Raw genomic sequence first — 13,232 nt, 5'->3', positions numbered from 1 at the left:
TGCTGCGGTAGGGTCGGCGGAACTTGTCGAGGCGTCGTAAAAGGTCTGTGAGTGCGCAGGCGTGTGTGCGCGCGCGCGCACGGAGCGGGGCGGGGCGGGGCGGGGCGGGGCGGTGACAGAGAGCGGCCGCGAGGGGATGCCCGCGTCCCAGCCCAGCGGCCCAGAACTCGGGTCTGCACTGGGTTATGAGGTCTTACTTTAAGAGCTGGCCTTTGTGCAAGAGGGTAGTTTGCAAAGTAGCATGCACGTGTCCCGGGAACACGTGCATGCCCTCTGGCAGGTGTTTTCTTATGTATGTACGTATGTGAGCTGTGGATGTGATGTATTTACATGCAATTTACCCTGACGCATAATTTTGCCTGTGGGTGAAGAAGAACCTTGATCTGGGGATGTTTTTCCATCTTTCACAGAAGGTGTAGCTGCAATGCTTTACTAGAAGTAGTAGTTTTACCTGCTGAGACATCTGATCATCCTCACATTTCCTTTGTGGGTCAGTGTGACCCATGGGCCCAACACTCCTGTGTGCAGAGGCCAGAGGTTGACACTGAGTAGCTGACTCTATTGCTGTCTGTTGTTAAGTAGGATCTAACTACTGAACCTGGGGTAACCATTCCTGCTAGCCGGCAAGCATCTCAGAGAATCCTTCTGTCTGCCGCATAAACACCTCTCTGGGTTATAGGTGTGTATACACGTCCAGCTTTTTTCTTTTTCTTTTTTTCTTTTTCTTTCTTTCTTTCTTTCTTTCTTTCTTTCTTTCTTTCTTCCTTCCTTCCTTCCTTCCTTCCTTCCTTCCTTCCTTTCTTTCTTTCTTAACGTAGGTACTCAGGATCAAACTCAGGTCTTCATGCTTATACTTTATCTATTAAAACACCTCCCAGCCCCTTATTTTTTTGTGCTGTATATTGATTGGTTGATGGTTGTTTGGAACAGTCTTGCTATGTAGCCCAAGAAGACCACAAAATTAAAGTGACATATGTGCCCAAATGTACTGGCTGGTTTTGTGTGTCAACTTGACACAGTTTGGAGTGGTCACAGAGAAAGGAGCTTCGGTTGAGGAAGTGCCTCCATGAGATTCAGCTGTGGGCATTTTCTCAATTAGTGATCAAGGGGGGAGGGTCCCTTGTGGGTGGTGCCATCCCTGGGCTGGTAGCCTTGGGTTCTATAAGAGAGCAGGCTGAGCAAGCCAGGGGAAGCAAGCCAGTAAGGAACATCCCTCCATGGCCTCTGCATCAGCTCCTGCTTCCTGACCTGCTTGAGTTCCAGTCCTGACCTCCTTTGGTGATGAACAGCAATGTGGAAGTGTAAACTGAATAAACCCTTTCCTCCCCAGCTTGCTTCTTGGTCGTGATGTTTGTGCAGGAATAGAAACCCTGACTAAGACACCTAAAGCTTCCTGTGTTTAGCTGATCTTGATAAAAGGAACTGTAAGAGGCAGAAAGAATGTAGGTCATTTTCTCCTAGAGTCTATTCATATCTCTGACCTGCGTAAGTCAGTTGCAGGTTGAATTCTGTCTTTTACAATGCTGAGGATGAAGCCCAGGGCCTCACACTGGCGAGTGCTTTACAGATGAGCCGTGCTGCTGCCCCACATGCTTAACTTAAAATTCCTAGCACTGCCTGGGACAGACGCAGATCCTTATACCCAACCATTGGGCAGCCTCTGTGTGTTCCTAGCTGGTCTCTCTTCTTCTCTCAGCTTCTCTCTCTCTCCCTCTCTCTCTCTCTCTCTCTCTCTCTCTCTCTCTCTCTCTCTCTCTCTCTCTTTCTCTCTCTCTCTCCTTCCTTCCAAACTCCCCTTCCTGTGGCCTAAATAAACTCTATTCTGTACTACTTTGGGGAAAAGGATGCCTCAGCATGGCCCTGCCCCTCCCTCCTGGTACAGTGATACCCGGCTCTATCAAACATATCCTTGGCTCTTAAAAAATAAAATAAAATAAAATAAAAAATAAAAAGCACAACAAATGCATTCAGAAATGTGCATGTCGCAAGGCATAGGCACACTAGGGACACGTGCCTTAAATAAATACCACTATTATATTCTCACAGACTGGAGCCTAGCATAATCATCATCAGAGCCTTCATCCAGCAACTGATGGGAGCAAATGCAGTGACCCACAGCCAGGCATGAGGCTGAGCTCAGGGAGCTCTGTGGAAGAGAGGGAGAAAGGGATTATAGGGGCCAGCGGGACAAGGACAGCACAGGGAACCCACAGAGTCTACTAACCAGGGATCACAGGGGCTCGCAGAGACCGAACTGGCAGTCAGGGAGCCTGCGTGGGTCAGACATAGGTCAGACATGTTATGTTTTGTAGCTTGGTCTTCGTGTGGGATTCCTGACCGTGGGAGCAGGGGCGATCTCTGACTCTTTTGCGTGCTTTTGGGACTCTTTTCCTCCTTTTGAGTTGCCTTGTCCAGCCTAAATATGAGAGGATGTACCTAGCCTTACTGCAATTTGATTGGTTGATATCCCTGGGAGACCTGCCCTTTTCTGAAGGAGTGGATCTGGGAGAGGGAAGGTGGGAGGGAGGGACTGGGAGGAGAGGAGGAAGGTGAACCTGCCGTCGGGGCGTGACATCTGAGAGAAGCATTAAAAGGTTAAACTATGAGAAGAAATGTAAACAACCCAGGGCTCTCTAGCTAAAGAAATCAAAACTTTATAAATAAACAAATAAATACCAACATTCAGTAGGCAGAGACAGGTGGCTCCATGGGAGTTTGAGGACAACCTGGTCTCCACAGGGAGATCCACACCAGCCATGGCTACATGACGAGATCCTGTCACAGAGAACAGAAGAAGAAGAAAAAGGAGGCCTTGTGCCTGGAGAGGCCAGAAGACAACCTTGAGTGTTTAGACCAGGCTGACCTCAAACTCAGACCCTGCCTTCCTCTGCCTCCTGAGTGCTGGGATTAAAGGCGTGCACCACCACACCTGGTGTTGGCTTCATTTTTGAACTATAGTCTCTTTCTGGGACTTGGAGCTCTCTAATTCAGCCATGACGGCAGACCATGAGCCCCGGAGATCCCCTGTCTTCGTCTCCTCAGCTCTTGGACCTGCATGCACCTGTGTGTCCGGCCCTGCGCATGGGTTTTGGGAATTGAGGGAAGGCCCTTAGTCTTGGGTAGCAAGAACTTACAGAGGAAGTCATCCCCTGGTCCAAAACACTGTTTTTTAAATGCTTTAGTACATTTTGGTGCTGGAGAGATGGCTCAGTGGTTAAGACTACTTGTTGCTTTTGGAAAGGACCAAGGTCCAATTCTCAGCACCCACGTGGTAGTTCACAACCGTTCCAAGGATTCTACTCCCTCCAGACCTCCACCGGCATGAGGCGTACATGTGGTACATATATATACATGCAGGCACACATGCAGTCAAACACCCGTAGAATAAAATGAATGCATCTATTTTTAAATGTTTAATAAATTTATTACATTTTTATTTATTTTGTGTGTGTGTGTGTGTGTGTGCATGCGCCATGGTGTGAGTAGAGGTTAGAGGACAGTTTTTGGCAATCAGGTTACCCACTATTTGAGTCCTGGGGATAGAACTCAGGTTGCCAGCCATGGTAGCACCTTTATCCACAGAACCATCTTACTAGACCCAAAGTACTTTTTTTTTTAAATTAATACTGTCCACGTTGTCCTGGTGGGTTTTATCTATTTGACACAAACCTAGACATACTTGGGAAGAGGAAGGGAGACTGAGGAAATGCCCCCATCAGATTGGACTGCCTGTACGGGAGGAAGGGCCCAGCTCACTAGCAGGGGGTTCTGGGTTGAACAAGAAAATGAGAGGAGCAAGTCCGTAAGTGACACCCATGCCTTCTGCTCTGTCCCTGCCTCAGGTTCCTGCCCTGCCTTCCGTAGATGAGAGACTGTGGTGTGGACATGTAAGTCAAATGGACCCTTTCCTCCCTGCCTCAGTCAGGGTTTCTATTCCTGCACAAACATCATCGTGACCAGGAAGCAAGCTGGGGAGGAAAGCGTTTATTCAGCTTACACTTCCACATTGCTGTTCATCACCAAAGGAGGTCAGGACTGGAACTCAAGCAGGTCAGGAAACAGGAGCTGATGCAGAGGCCATGGAGGGATGTTTCTTACTGGCTTGCTTCCCCTGGCTTGCTCAGCTTGCTTTCTTATAGAATCCAAGACCACCAGCCCAGGGATGGCACCACCCACAAGGGGCCCTCCCCCCTTGATCACTAATTGAAAAAATGCCCCACAGCTGGATCTCATGGAGGCACTTCCCCAACTGAAGCTCCTTTCTCTGTGATAACCCCAGCCTGTGTCAAGTTGACACACAAAACCAGCAAGTACACTCCCCAAACTGGTTTTGGTTGTGCTATTTTACCACAGCAATAGTAACCTAGCTAAGACACAAACTATTATCATTTCATCACTTAGATGCTATTGTAAAGAAACGGCGTGTATTCCCACAATCCCCGCAGCTAGGGAGGCTGAAGCAAAAGGATTGCTTCTGTTCAGAAATTTTGAGGCAAGCCTAAGCAATATGACCAAGGCTCTGCCTAGAAATAAATAAATGTTAATAACGGACACTGATTTTTTTTTTTTATTTTCCTTCCCCTCTTTTCCCTTTTCCTTTTTGCTACACCTCTTGACTTCGTGGTTGACACATCTTCCTAGTGTTAAAAATAACAAGTATATTTTCAGAATAGATACAGCTCAGTTCGTACTGGCCACACTTGAAAGACAGAAAATCTGCTACTGGACAGGATTAGTGGAGAATGTTGTCTTTTTCTCTCTCTTAACAAGAGGCTAGCTAGGTGAAGTGGTGCACGCCTTCAATCTCATCAGGAAGCAGGCAGAGACGGGTGGATCTCTGTGAGTTTGAGACCACCCTAGTCTACAGAGCAAGTTCCTTAGAAGCCACATAGTGAGACCCTGTCATAAAACAACACAGGGGGAGGGAGAGAGGGGGGAAACAGACAGACAGACAGACAGACAGACAGACAGATGACACACCTGTTACAATGGCTCAAGCCTGTAGTCACAGTATTTAGGAAGCTAAAGCAGAATGGCTTTAGAGTTCAAAGCCAGCCAAGGTTATAGAGTAAGAGCCTGTCTCAAAAGAACCGATGAGAGAAAAAAGGACACTGGAATTCCATGGGTGATACTGCCTGCCTCCCATGCACAAAGAAAGCCCTGCGTGTGATCCTTAGCACAACATAACCTGGTGGATGTGGTGGACAACTGCAGTGCTTGGAGACAGGGGCAAGAGAATCAGAAAACCAAGGTTGTCCTCAACTACTTTGTGAGTTCAAGGCTAGCCTGGGACATCTGAGACCTTGCCTGAAGGGCAGAGAGAGGAAGGGGGGGGAAGAGAGACAGAGAAGAGAGAGAGAGACAGAGAGAGAGAAGAGGGGGAGGAGAGGAGAGGAGAGGAGAGGAGAGAAAGGGAGGGGAGAAAGGGGAGGGAAAAGACGGGAGGGAAGAGGAGAAGGGAAGGGAGAGGAGGAAAGAAGAGGGGGGAGGGGAGGGGAGGATTGACTTCATAACACTGTGCAGAAGTGAGTGCTGTATGGTTTGAATTTTCTGATTAAATTTAAGTTCTTTTTGTAGTAGTCCTCATGGGTTCGTGAGTCTATTCTGGGACCACATTCTGTATCTCCAGAAAAGATTGATATAATGAGATTCAAAGTCAGCCACTGAGTTACAATTGACCTCACAGCCTCAGAGAATATAAATGGACTCTGCTCTGAAGAACAGAGGCAAGAACAGACTGCAGAGTGCCTGTTCCTGTTGCCTGCATAGATCTGAGACTTGGGGTGGGGGCTGACCTGGGCCTCCTATCAGCCCAGCCTAATCAGCACGTTCCAGACAACCCTGTCTCCAAAACCCAGTCAAGGAAGAGGCAGCGACAGGGCTCTGTGGGTAAAGGCACTTGCTGCTAAGCATACAAGCTCTAGAAAGCACCCCTCGGGCACTCCAGATGTGAATACTCTAGGTCATCCTTGTCCCTGTCAGAGGGAACAAGCAGAATTCACCATCGCAGCATCACTAGTTATTTAACAGACCTTTAAATGTTATTGTGTGTGTGTGGTGTGCTTGTATGTGTGCACAGGCATGTGTGGGTGTACACGTGCCTGGAGCTGACTGGAGGAAGTCAGAGGACAACCTGAAGCATGCTCCCTCCTTTCACCATCCAGGTCCCGAGCCCTGGAGGCGAGCGCCTTTCCTCTCTGAGTCATCACTGGCCCTCATTCAACAGACTTCCCCTAAGCACCTCCAAGCCTTGCTGTAGCCACAGCATGGGGGAGATGGGAGGAGCAAAGGCCTCTGCCTGGGCTTTATATTCTAGTGTCCCACCCACCCCGCCGCCCCCCCCCCCCGGGGCGGATGTGCCCTGGGCGCCTCTGGTGGTAACTAGTTGTGTTGTAACTGCACTCACTCAGAGATGAAGGCATAAACTTGTGAGCTATGAAATCCCAGCTGGACAGCCATGCCATCTGTAAGGACAGGTATGGTTTAAGGCCAGCTTAGGCTACAGAGAAGAAAAAGTCAGAAATCTGGACACTGAGAAGAGAAGAACTGACTCAAATGGAATCTCCCGGGGCGATTTATTCGAATTTAAAAATAAAAAGCCCGGGGCAGGCAACCTGTAATCTCAGGGCAGGCAAGTTGCCCAAAGGAGAATGAAGAAGATCTGCTGTCATGGAGGTCAGCCACACATGAAGAGGCTGGAGCTTGGGACTAAGGAAGACCCACGCCAGACTGTTAAGAAGTTTAAAATCTCAAACTGGCCAGCATCCCAGGGGAAAGGAAAGGGGAAGGGGAGGGGAGCGTGGATAGAGTAGCCATCACCTTATCAGACCAACCTATACTAGGGGAAGGAAGAGGGATTATGGAAAAGTACATCACCTGAAGGGGAACCTGCCTTCTCTGGTGGTCCCTTGCCAGGACCCTGACTTGTCTTGCTACATTAACCCTTTAGGTCCATCTCCACCTAGAAGAGACCAAGAAGCAGGGATCCATCGGTAGCAGAAGGTTCCAGGAAAGGATGGCGAACTGGAGCCTTGGGTGCTTTTCTGGGTGAAGCAACTTGTGAAATGGGATTGAGTGGAGACCTTCCCACCAGGACCCGACTTTGCAGAGATAGGGATAGCGGTCCTACACGCCATCCGGAAGGGGACGCTGTAGAACGCTTAGGAGACCCCGTGCACTTTAACTGCTCCAGGGCCAGGACTTCGAGACTTACACTTCACCACAGGACAATCCAAAGCAAACAGACTGGGAGACGCAGCTCGGGTGCACAGAGAAAGAATGACGCCATTGCAGACAGGGCTAGGCTCTTACCGTAACTGCACCGGATCCTTAGCAAAACGCTCTGAGTCCTAAAAGGTGAGCTTTTCATGCAGGTGCGGTGCAGACTCGAGTAAGGAGAGGGGCAGGGGTGTACGGAAAAGCTACCGCAAGGGGGCGCGCGTGTCTACCAGGATCGTGCCTGGTACTATACCTGGCACTGCGCTTTGAGCCCTTGCTTTTCTACAGCAGTTAGCCTCTGGTCTCAGGATAATGTGCATACCCTAGGGCACATGCTCTTTTATGTATATCCGAGAATTTTAGGCTTGGTGAATTTCCTTTTTTAAAAAATAAGATTTATTGGGCTTAATCTGAGATGTTTCAGTGATTAAGAGCACTTAACGCTGAATCCTGAGGTCCTGAGTTCAATGTCTAACACACACATCAGGCAGTTCATGAATGCCTATAACTCCAGCTCCAGACGATCTCCCAAAGGCACCTGCACACCTGTGGCATACACACAGACATGCACACATACATCTAAATAAAAATAAATTTATTAAAATTAAAAATGTGTGTGTGCACACGTGTGTGTGTGTGTGTGTGTGTGTGTGTGTGTGTGTGTGTGCCAGGAGATGGCATCAGATCTCCTGCAGCTAGCTATAAGCAGTTGTGAGCTGCCCAAAAAAGGAGCTGAGAACTGAACTCTGGAGGTTCATTTCTCTGGAAGTCCTCTGGAAGAGTCATTTCTCCAGCCTAGTATGGTATATTTCCATGTCATTCACCATGACAAGTAATTTTCCTATTAATAAATAATGGCCGATACACACTAAAGCTAGGGTAAAAAGATAACCCCCAGTTTCTTTTACTTTCTTTTTCTTTCTTTTTTTTGGGGGGTGGTAGTTGTAGTGGTGAGAGAGTCTTTCTACAGAGCCCTGGCCGTCCTGGAACTCTCTGTAGACCAGGCTGGCCTTGAACTCACAGAGATCCACCTGCCGCTGCCTCCTGAACGCTGGGATTAAAGACCTGTGCTAGCATGTCTAGCATAATGTAACTCTCCCATTTTCCACATTCACTAGAAAGTACAATACAGAGTCCTCTGAGTGTGATTTTGATGTCTTTCTATTAGAACTGGCCGTGGGAAAAAGGACAGGCAGACTTGCATCTAGTCTAGAGTTTCACTCTATGCCTCCCTAGGCCTGGGCTTATACACATTTGTCTACCCCTAGGGGCCTCCAGGACTTCTTTATTTGTATTACATATGGTGGAAGGAGACACCAGTGGGAGTGCTACACATATATGCACTCGTGGGTACATACTTAGGGGCTCATATATATCCATGAGCTCAGTGACAGTTAGGGACCTATTACCTTCTTAGGCTGGGAGCACACAGAGCACACTTATGCTCATGTGCATCCTGGAGCAGAAAGGGTGTGCTCCTGCAGCCACACCCCAGGCACAGGTTCATGCACATGCGGAAATCTACACTGAGCATTTATTCTTCTATTGCTATTTTGAATTATGCTTATTTTATGATGTTTTCATGCATACCTACTTTGGGTTGACTATCCCTCAACTCTCTGCTCCTCCATTGTGGTGTGGTTTGAATGTGCTTGGCTAGGGAGTGGCACTACTTGGAGCTGTGGCCTTGTTAGAGTGGGTGTGGCCTTGTTGGAGAAAGTGTGTGCATTGGTTTTAAGACCCTCTTCCTAACTGTCTGGAAGCGAGTCTTGTCCTAGCAGCCTTCAGAGGAAGATGTAGAACTCTCAGCTCCTCCAGCCCCATGTCTGCCTGGATGCTGCCATGTTCCTGTCTTGATGATAATGGATTGAACCTCTGAACTAGTAAGACAGCCCCAGCTAAATGTTGTCCTTATGAGAGTTGTCTTGGTCATGGTGTCTGTTCACAGCAGTATAACCCTAAGTTATCCATCTTCCTGGCCCCCAATCCTACCTAGATCCAACCATCTCAGGGTCCTCTCTTGTGCTTTCTTACTACATGTGCTCTGCTACCCTTGCCAACCCCTCTCCCTTGAGGCTTCTGTTCCAACCAAGCCTCTCATGGGGTCTTTCCCTTCTCTCTCTCTCTCTCTCTCTCTCTCTCTCTCTCTCTCTCTCTCTCTCACACACACACACACACACACACACACACATTGGAAGCTAGACTTCACATATGAGAGACACCTCTCTCTCTCTCTCTCTCTCTCTCTCTCTCTCTCTCACACACACACACACACACACACACACTCATATTGGAAGCTAGACTTCACATATGAGAGACACCTCTCTCTCTCTCTCTCTCTCTCACACACACACACACACACACACACACTCATATTGGAAGCTAGACTTCACATATGAGACACCTCTCTCTCTTTCTCTCTTTCTCTCTCTCTCTCTCTCTCTCTCTCTCACACACACACACACACACACTCATATTGGAAGCTAGATTTCACATATGAGAGACACCTCTCTCTTTCTCTCTCTCTCTCTCTCTCTCTCTCTCTCTCTCACACACACACACACACACACACACACTCATATTAGAAGCTAGACTTCACATATGAGAGACACCCCTCTCGCTTTCTCTCTCTCTCTCTCTCTCTCTCTCTCTCTCTCTCTCTCTCTCTCTCACACTCATATTGGAAGCTAGACTTCACATATGAGAGACACCTCTCTCTCTTTCTCTCTCTCTTTCTCTATCTCTCTCTCTCTCACACACACACACACACTCATATTGGAAGCTAGATTTCACATATGAGAGACACCTCTCTCTCTCTCTCTCTCTCTCTCACACACACACACACACACACACTCATATTGGAAGCTAGACTTCACATATGAGAAACAATATACAGTCTCTGTTTTTCTTCAGTCTGACTTATTTCACGTAACACAATGATTTCCAGTTCCATCCATTTTCCTGCCTAACCAAATAATTTCATTATTTCATTTTCCTTTGGTACTGAGTAAATTCCATCATGTATATACACACAACATTTCCACCACCCATTCATCAGCTGATGGACATTTAGGCAGTTTCCATTTTCTGGCTATTGCAGATCTATCATCTATTTCAAGGATGAGCAAGTGTCTTGTGGAGGTTTTGTCTTTCGCTGTCTATTGTAATGCTAAGGGCTGGCCTCCAAGGTTTAAAGTCTTCAGGTAGCCTGAGGGACCCGCCCCCACTTAATGGCCACAGCCAATGGCTGGGGAGAAGAGACATGGGTGGGGTTGAGGTTTCCCAGGCTTGGGACCACAAGGAAAGAGCAGGAGAAGGAGGGCCATGGGGTTCCAAACCAGGCAGGAGGGAGAAGGAGCCACCCTGGGGGAGATGAGCCATGAAACGTGACCACGTGGTCTGACCGAATGGAGTTGAGAGCAGCCCAGACAGAACATAGAATTTAGTGAGTAGTTACTTGGTCCCTTGGTCAACTGATAACTACTATCAAGTTATCAGTTGGAAAGTAGATTCAATGGCCTGGAGACTAGATGGTTGTCCAGCTGTTGTGCTGTCTAAGGAATATTTTAAAATATATGGTTGTGTGTGTGTGTGTGTGTGTGTGTGTGTGTGTGTGTGTGTGTGTGTGTTTCATCTGGGAACATAAATGGTCCGAGGTGGGAAGGAACCAGGTGCGGTGGAAATTTTTATTAAATATTTTTTACAACATGTCCCATTAGTAGGCTATAGATTCCTTTGGGTATATTTTATTATTATTTTAGTATTGTGTCTTTCCTATGCCTTGGGATGGAGGTGGGGCTCAGAGGTGGTTCTCTTCTCCCACTGTGTAGATCCGAGGGATGAAACTCAGATCAGGTTCTGCCACCATGCCTTTTACATGCGGAGCCATCCCACTACCCGGCCCCAGCTCCCCTTCTGTAGCCAGAGCTGGCCTTGAACTCACGAACCTCCTGTCTCAATCAGCTTCTCAGATGATGGAATTATAGCCCAGCTGCACCACACCTGGCTTCCAGCACTGGGTGTTTTGTTTCATCGCCAAACCAAAGCCCTAAATCCAATCTCCTCACCAGATCCCAAACTTCTGTCCCACGGACATCCCCAAAAACAGCTCCAGAGTCCTATCATTTCCCTTGGCATTTCTCTTCATGAATCATAAATAGCAGTGCAGAAATCGATGGCTGCATCTGTGCACATGCTCTGAACATACAAGCTGACATGGTCAAGCACACTATGAATGTCCCATGCCATGATACATCCCTAGGATGTTGTCCCTTACCCACCACCGCAGTGACACACATACAAAGCAGCCAGATGCACACACACATGACCAAGATAATGGGGGAGGCGTGTCCCACATTGTCACTTACACTTTGGGGGTTTCCTAGGAACAGCTACCAACCTGGACACGCCTCTAGTCATATAGGCCAGGGCATACACCTATGTGGCCCATAAAGAGTAACACCTGCTGTGACCTCCATGTTCTCTTTCTGCCATGAAACCTTCTCCTTGGATACATGGAAACTCCAAATGCTCACTTGCATATATACCTCTCCAACACTTACTCTCCTAGATGGAGAATTTTTTTTATATAAGGATGCATGGCAGGTTCACACTCAAGCTAGGTACCCCCATTTGCCATCTTCTCTAGCAGGTGCAATTAGGAGTCCTCACGGGCGTGGCTGTGGTGTCCTCTTATTTACTGGGCTCTGTCAGAGAGGAGAGATCTAAGGTCAGGCAGACCTGCACTAGGTCTGGGACTCCACCCCAGTCCGCCCCCCTGGCCCTGGCTTACGAGGCGGAGTCTGTGCCTTCTTCTCTAGCGCTTCAAGGGTTTTCTTGATTTGAGTTATATCTGGGGGTGGGAGGAGAGGAAACAGATAAATCTGGGATGGGGCTGCAAACAAAGCCCTGACCTCGTTAGCCGTTTCCAGTTTGGGGGGCCGCAGATTCCTAGAGTGGAAGTTCACAGCAATGGTGTGATTTGTGTGTGCAGTACACATGTGTTTATATTCACGTGGGTTCACACTTGCGTGTGCACATATGTGAGGAGGTCAAAGGTCGACATCAGTCATTTGTCTCTCTTTAGAGATGTCTACCTTGATTTTTTTTTTGAAAGCGGGACCTCTCACTGAACTTGGGGTTTCACCTGGGTGCATTGGGTGCCCAGTAAACCTTATATAGCAGCAGTCTCTACCACCGCCGCCCTTATCCAGAGGCTGGGGCTGCAGAACTGTGGCACCGTGACCAGCTTTTGTGTGAGACCTGGATCCAAACTCAGGTCCCCATGTTGTACTTTCCTGAGTCACCTCCACAACCCCACTAGTGCTTAAATGCCCCCTCTTCTAGCTCAGAGGAAGTATCTGCTGCCCCCTTCCAAATCCAGAGAGCAGGACCCTGATTACACTCTGAGTAACCAGCACCCTATTTGTTCTGAATGTCCAAACAAATTCATCCAAAGAAGACCGGTCTGCAAGGCATACCTGCTGGCACTGTCCTCAGCCTGTCGTTCCCACTCTGGATGTTACTCATGGCCGTACCAAGGTTCTTCTTGACCTCCCTGATGTCTCTCTGGACAGCTTCCCAAATACTCTTTTGCTGCCTCTGGAGCTCCCAGATATTCCACACCGTGTTTGAAACTAAGGGCGCAGAGTTTGAGGTGTTCAGATGGCCATGAGGTGTTCAGATGGCCATTTCCCCACCCCTACACCCCGTCCCCGCCAGCACCACTGTGGGTCTGTCACTCACCATTTGAAAGCTCTTCTTTCAAGGTCCACACATCCTTGGACATTTCAGAATCTGTTTAAGAGAGAGTAGGAACGCTCTAAGGCCCCGTCTCCATTTTAACCTCCTTCGAAATGGAGTTGAGGGAAGGGAGAGGAACCGGTGGTAATTCTGCAATCCCATCCCTGGCCCAGCTTCCAAAATCACTTACTTCTCACCAGGACCAATGCAGAGAGGATAATGCAGGATAAGAAGACGAAAGCGAGGAGGACATACAGCATCATAATGGTTCT

At 48.2% G+C, this 13,232-nt stretch overlaps 1 protein-coding gene across 1 annotated transcript; it reads right to left on the bottom strand.

The window, feature by feature from the left end:
• Window positions 1-10,890: 10,890 nt before the first annotated feature.
• On the bottom strand, window positions 10,891-13,232 carry LOC127672446 (mast cell-expressed membrane protein 1-like; the record flags this gene model as incomplete). The annotated part of the gene is made up of 5 exons (XM_052167604.1): window positions 10,891-11,924; window positions 12,011-12,070; window positions 12,699-12,854; window positions 12,964-13,014; window positions 13,151-13,232. Coding segments are annotated over 5 exons (363 nt in total), but the record flags the coding sequence as incomplete, so codon positions are not given.

Source organism: Apodemus sylvaticus, chromosome 22 (assembly GCF_947179515.1).
Source record: "Apodemus sylvaticus chromosome 22, mApoSyl1.1, whole genome shotgun sequence".
In the NCBI taxonomy this organism is placed as follows: domain Eukaryota; kingdom Metazoa; phylum Chordata; class Mammalia; order Rodentia; family Muridae; genus Apodemus; species Apodemus sylvaticus.
This window is presented reverse-complemented; position numbering and strand designations above follow the sequence as displayed.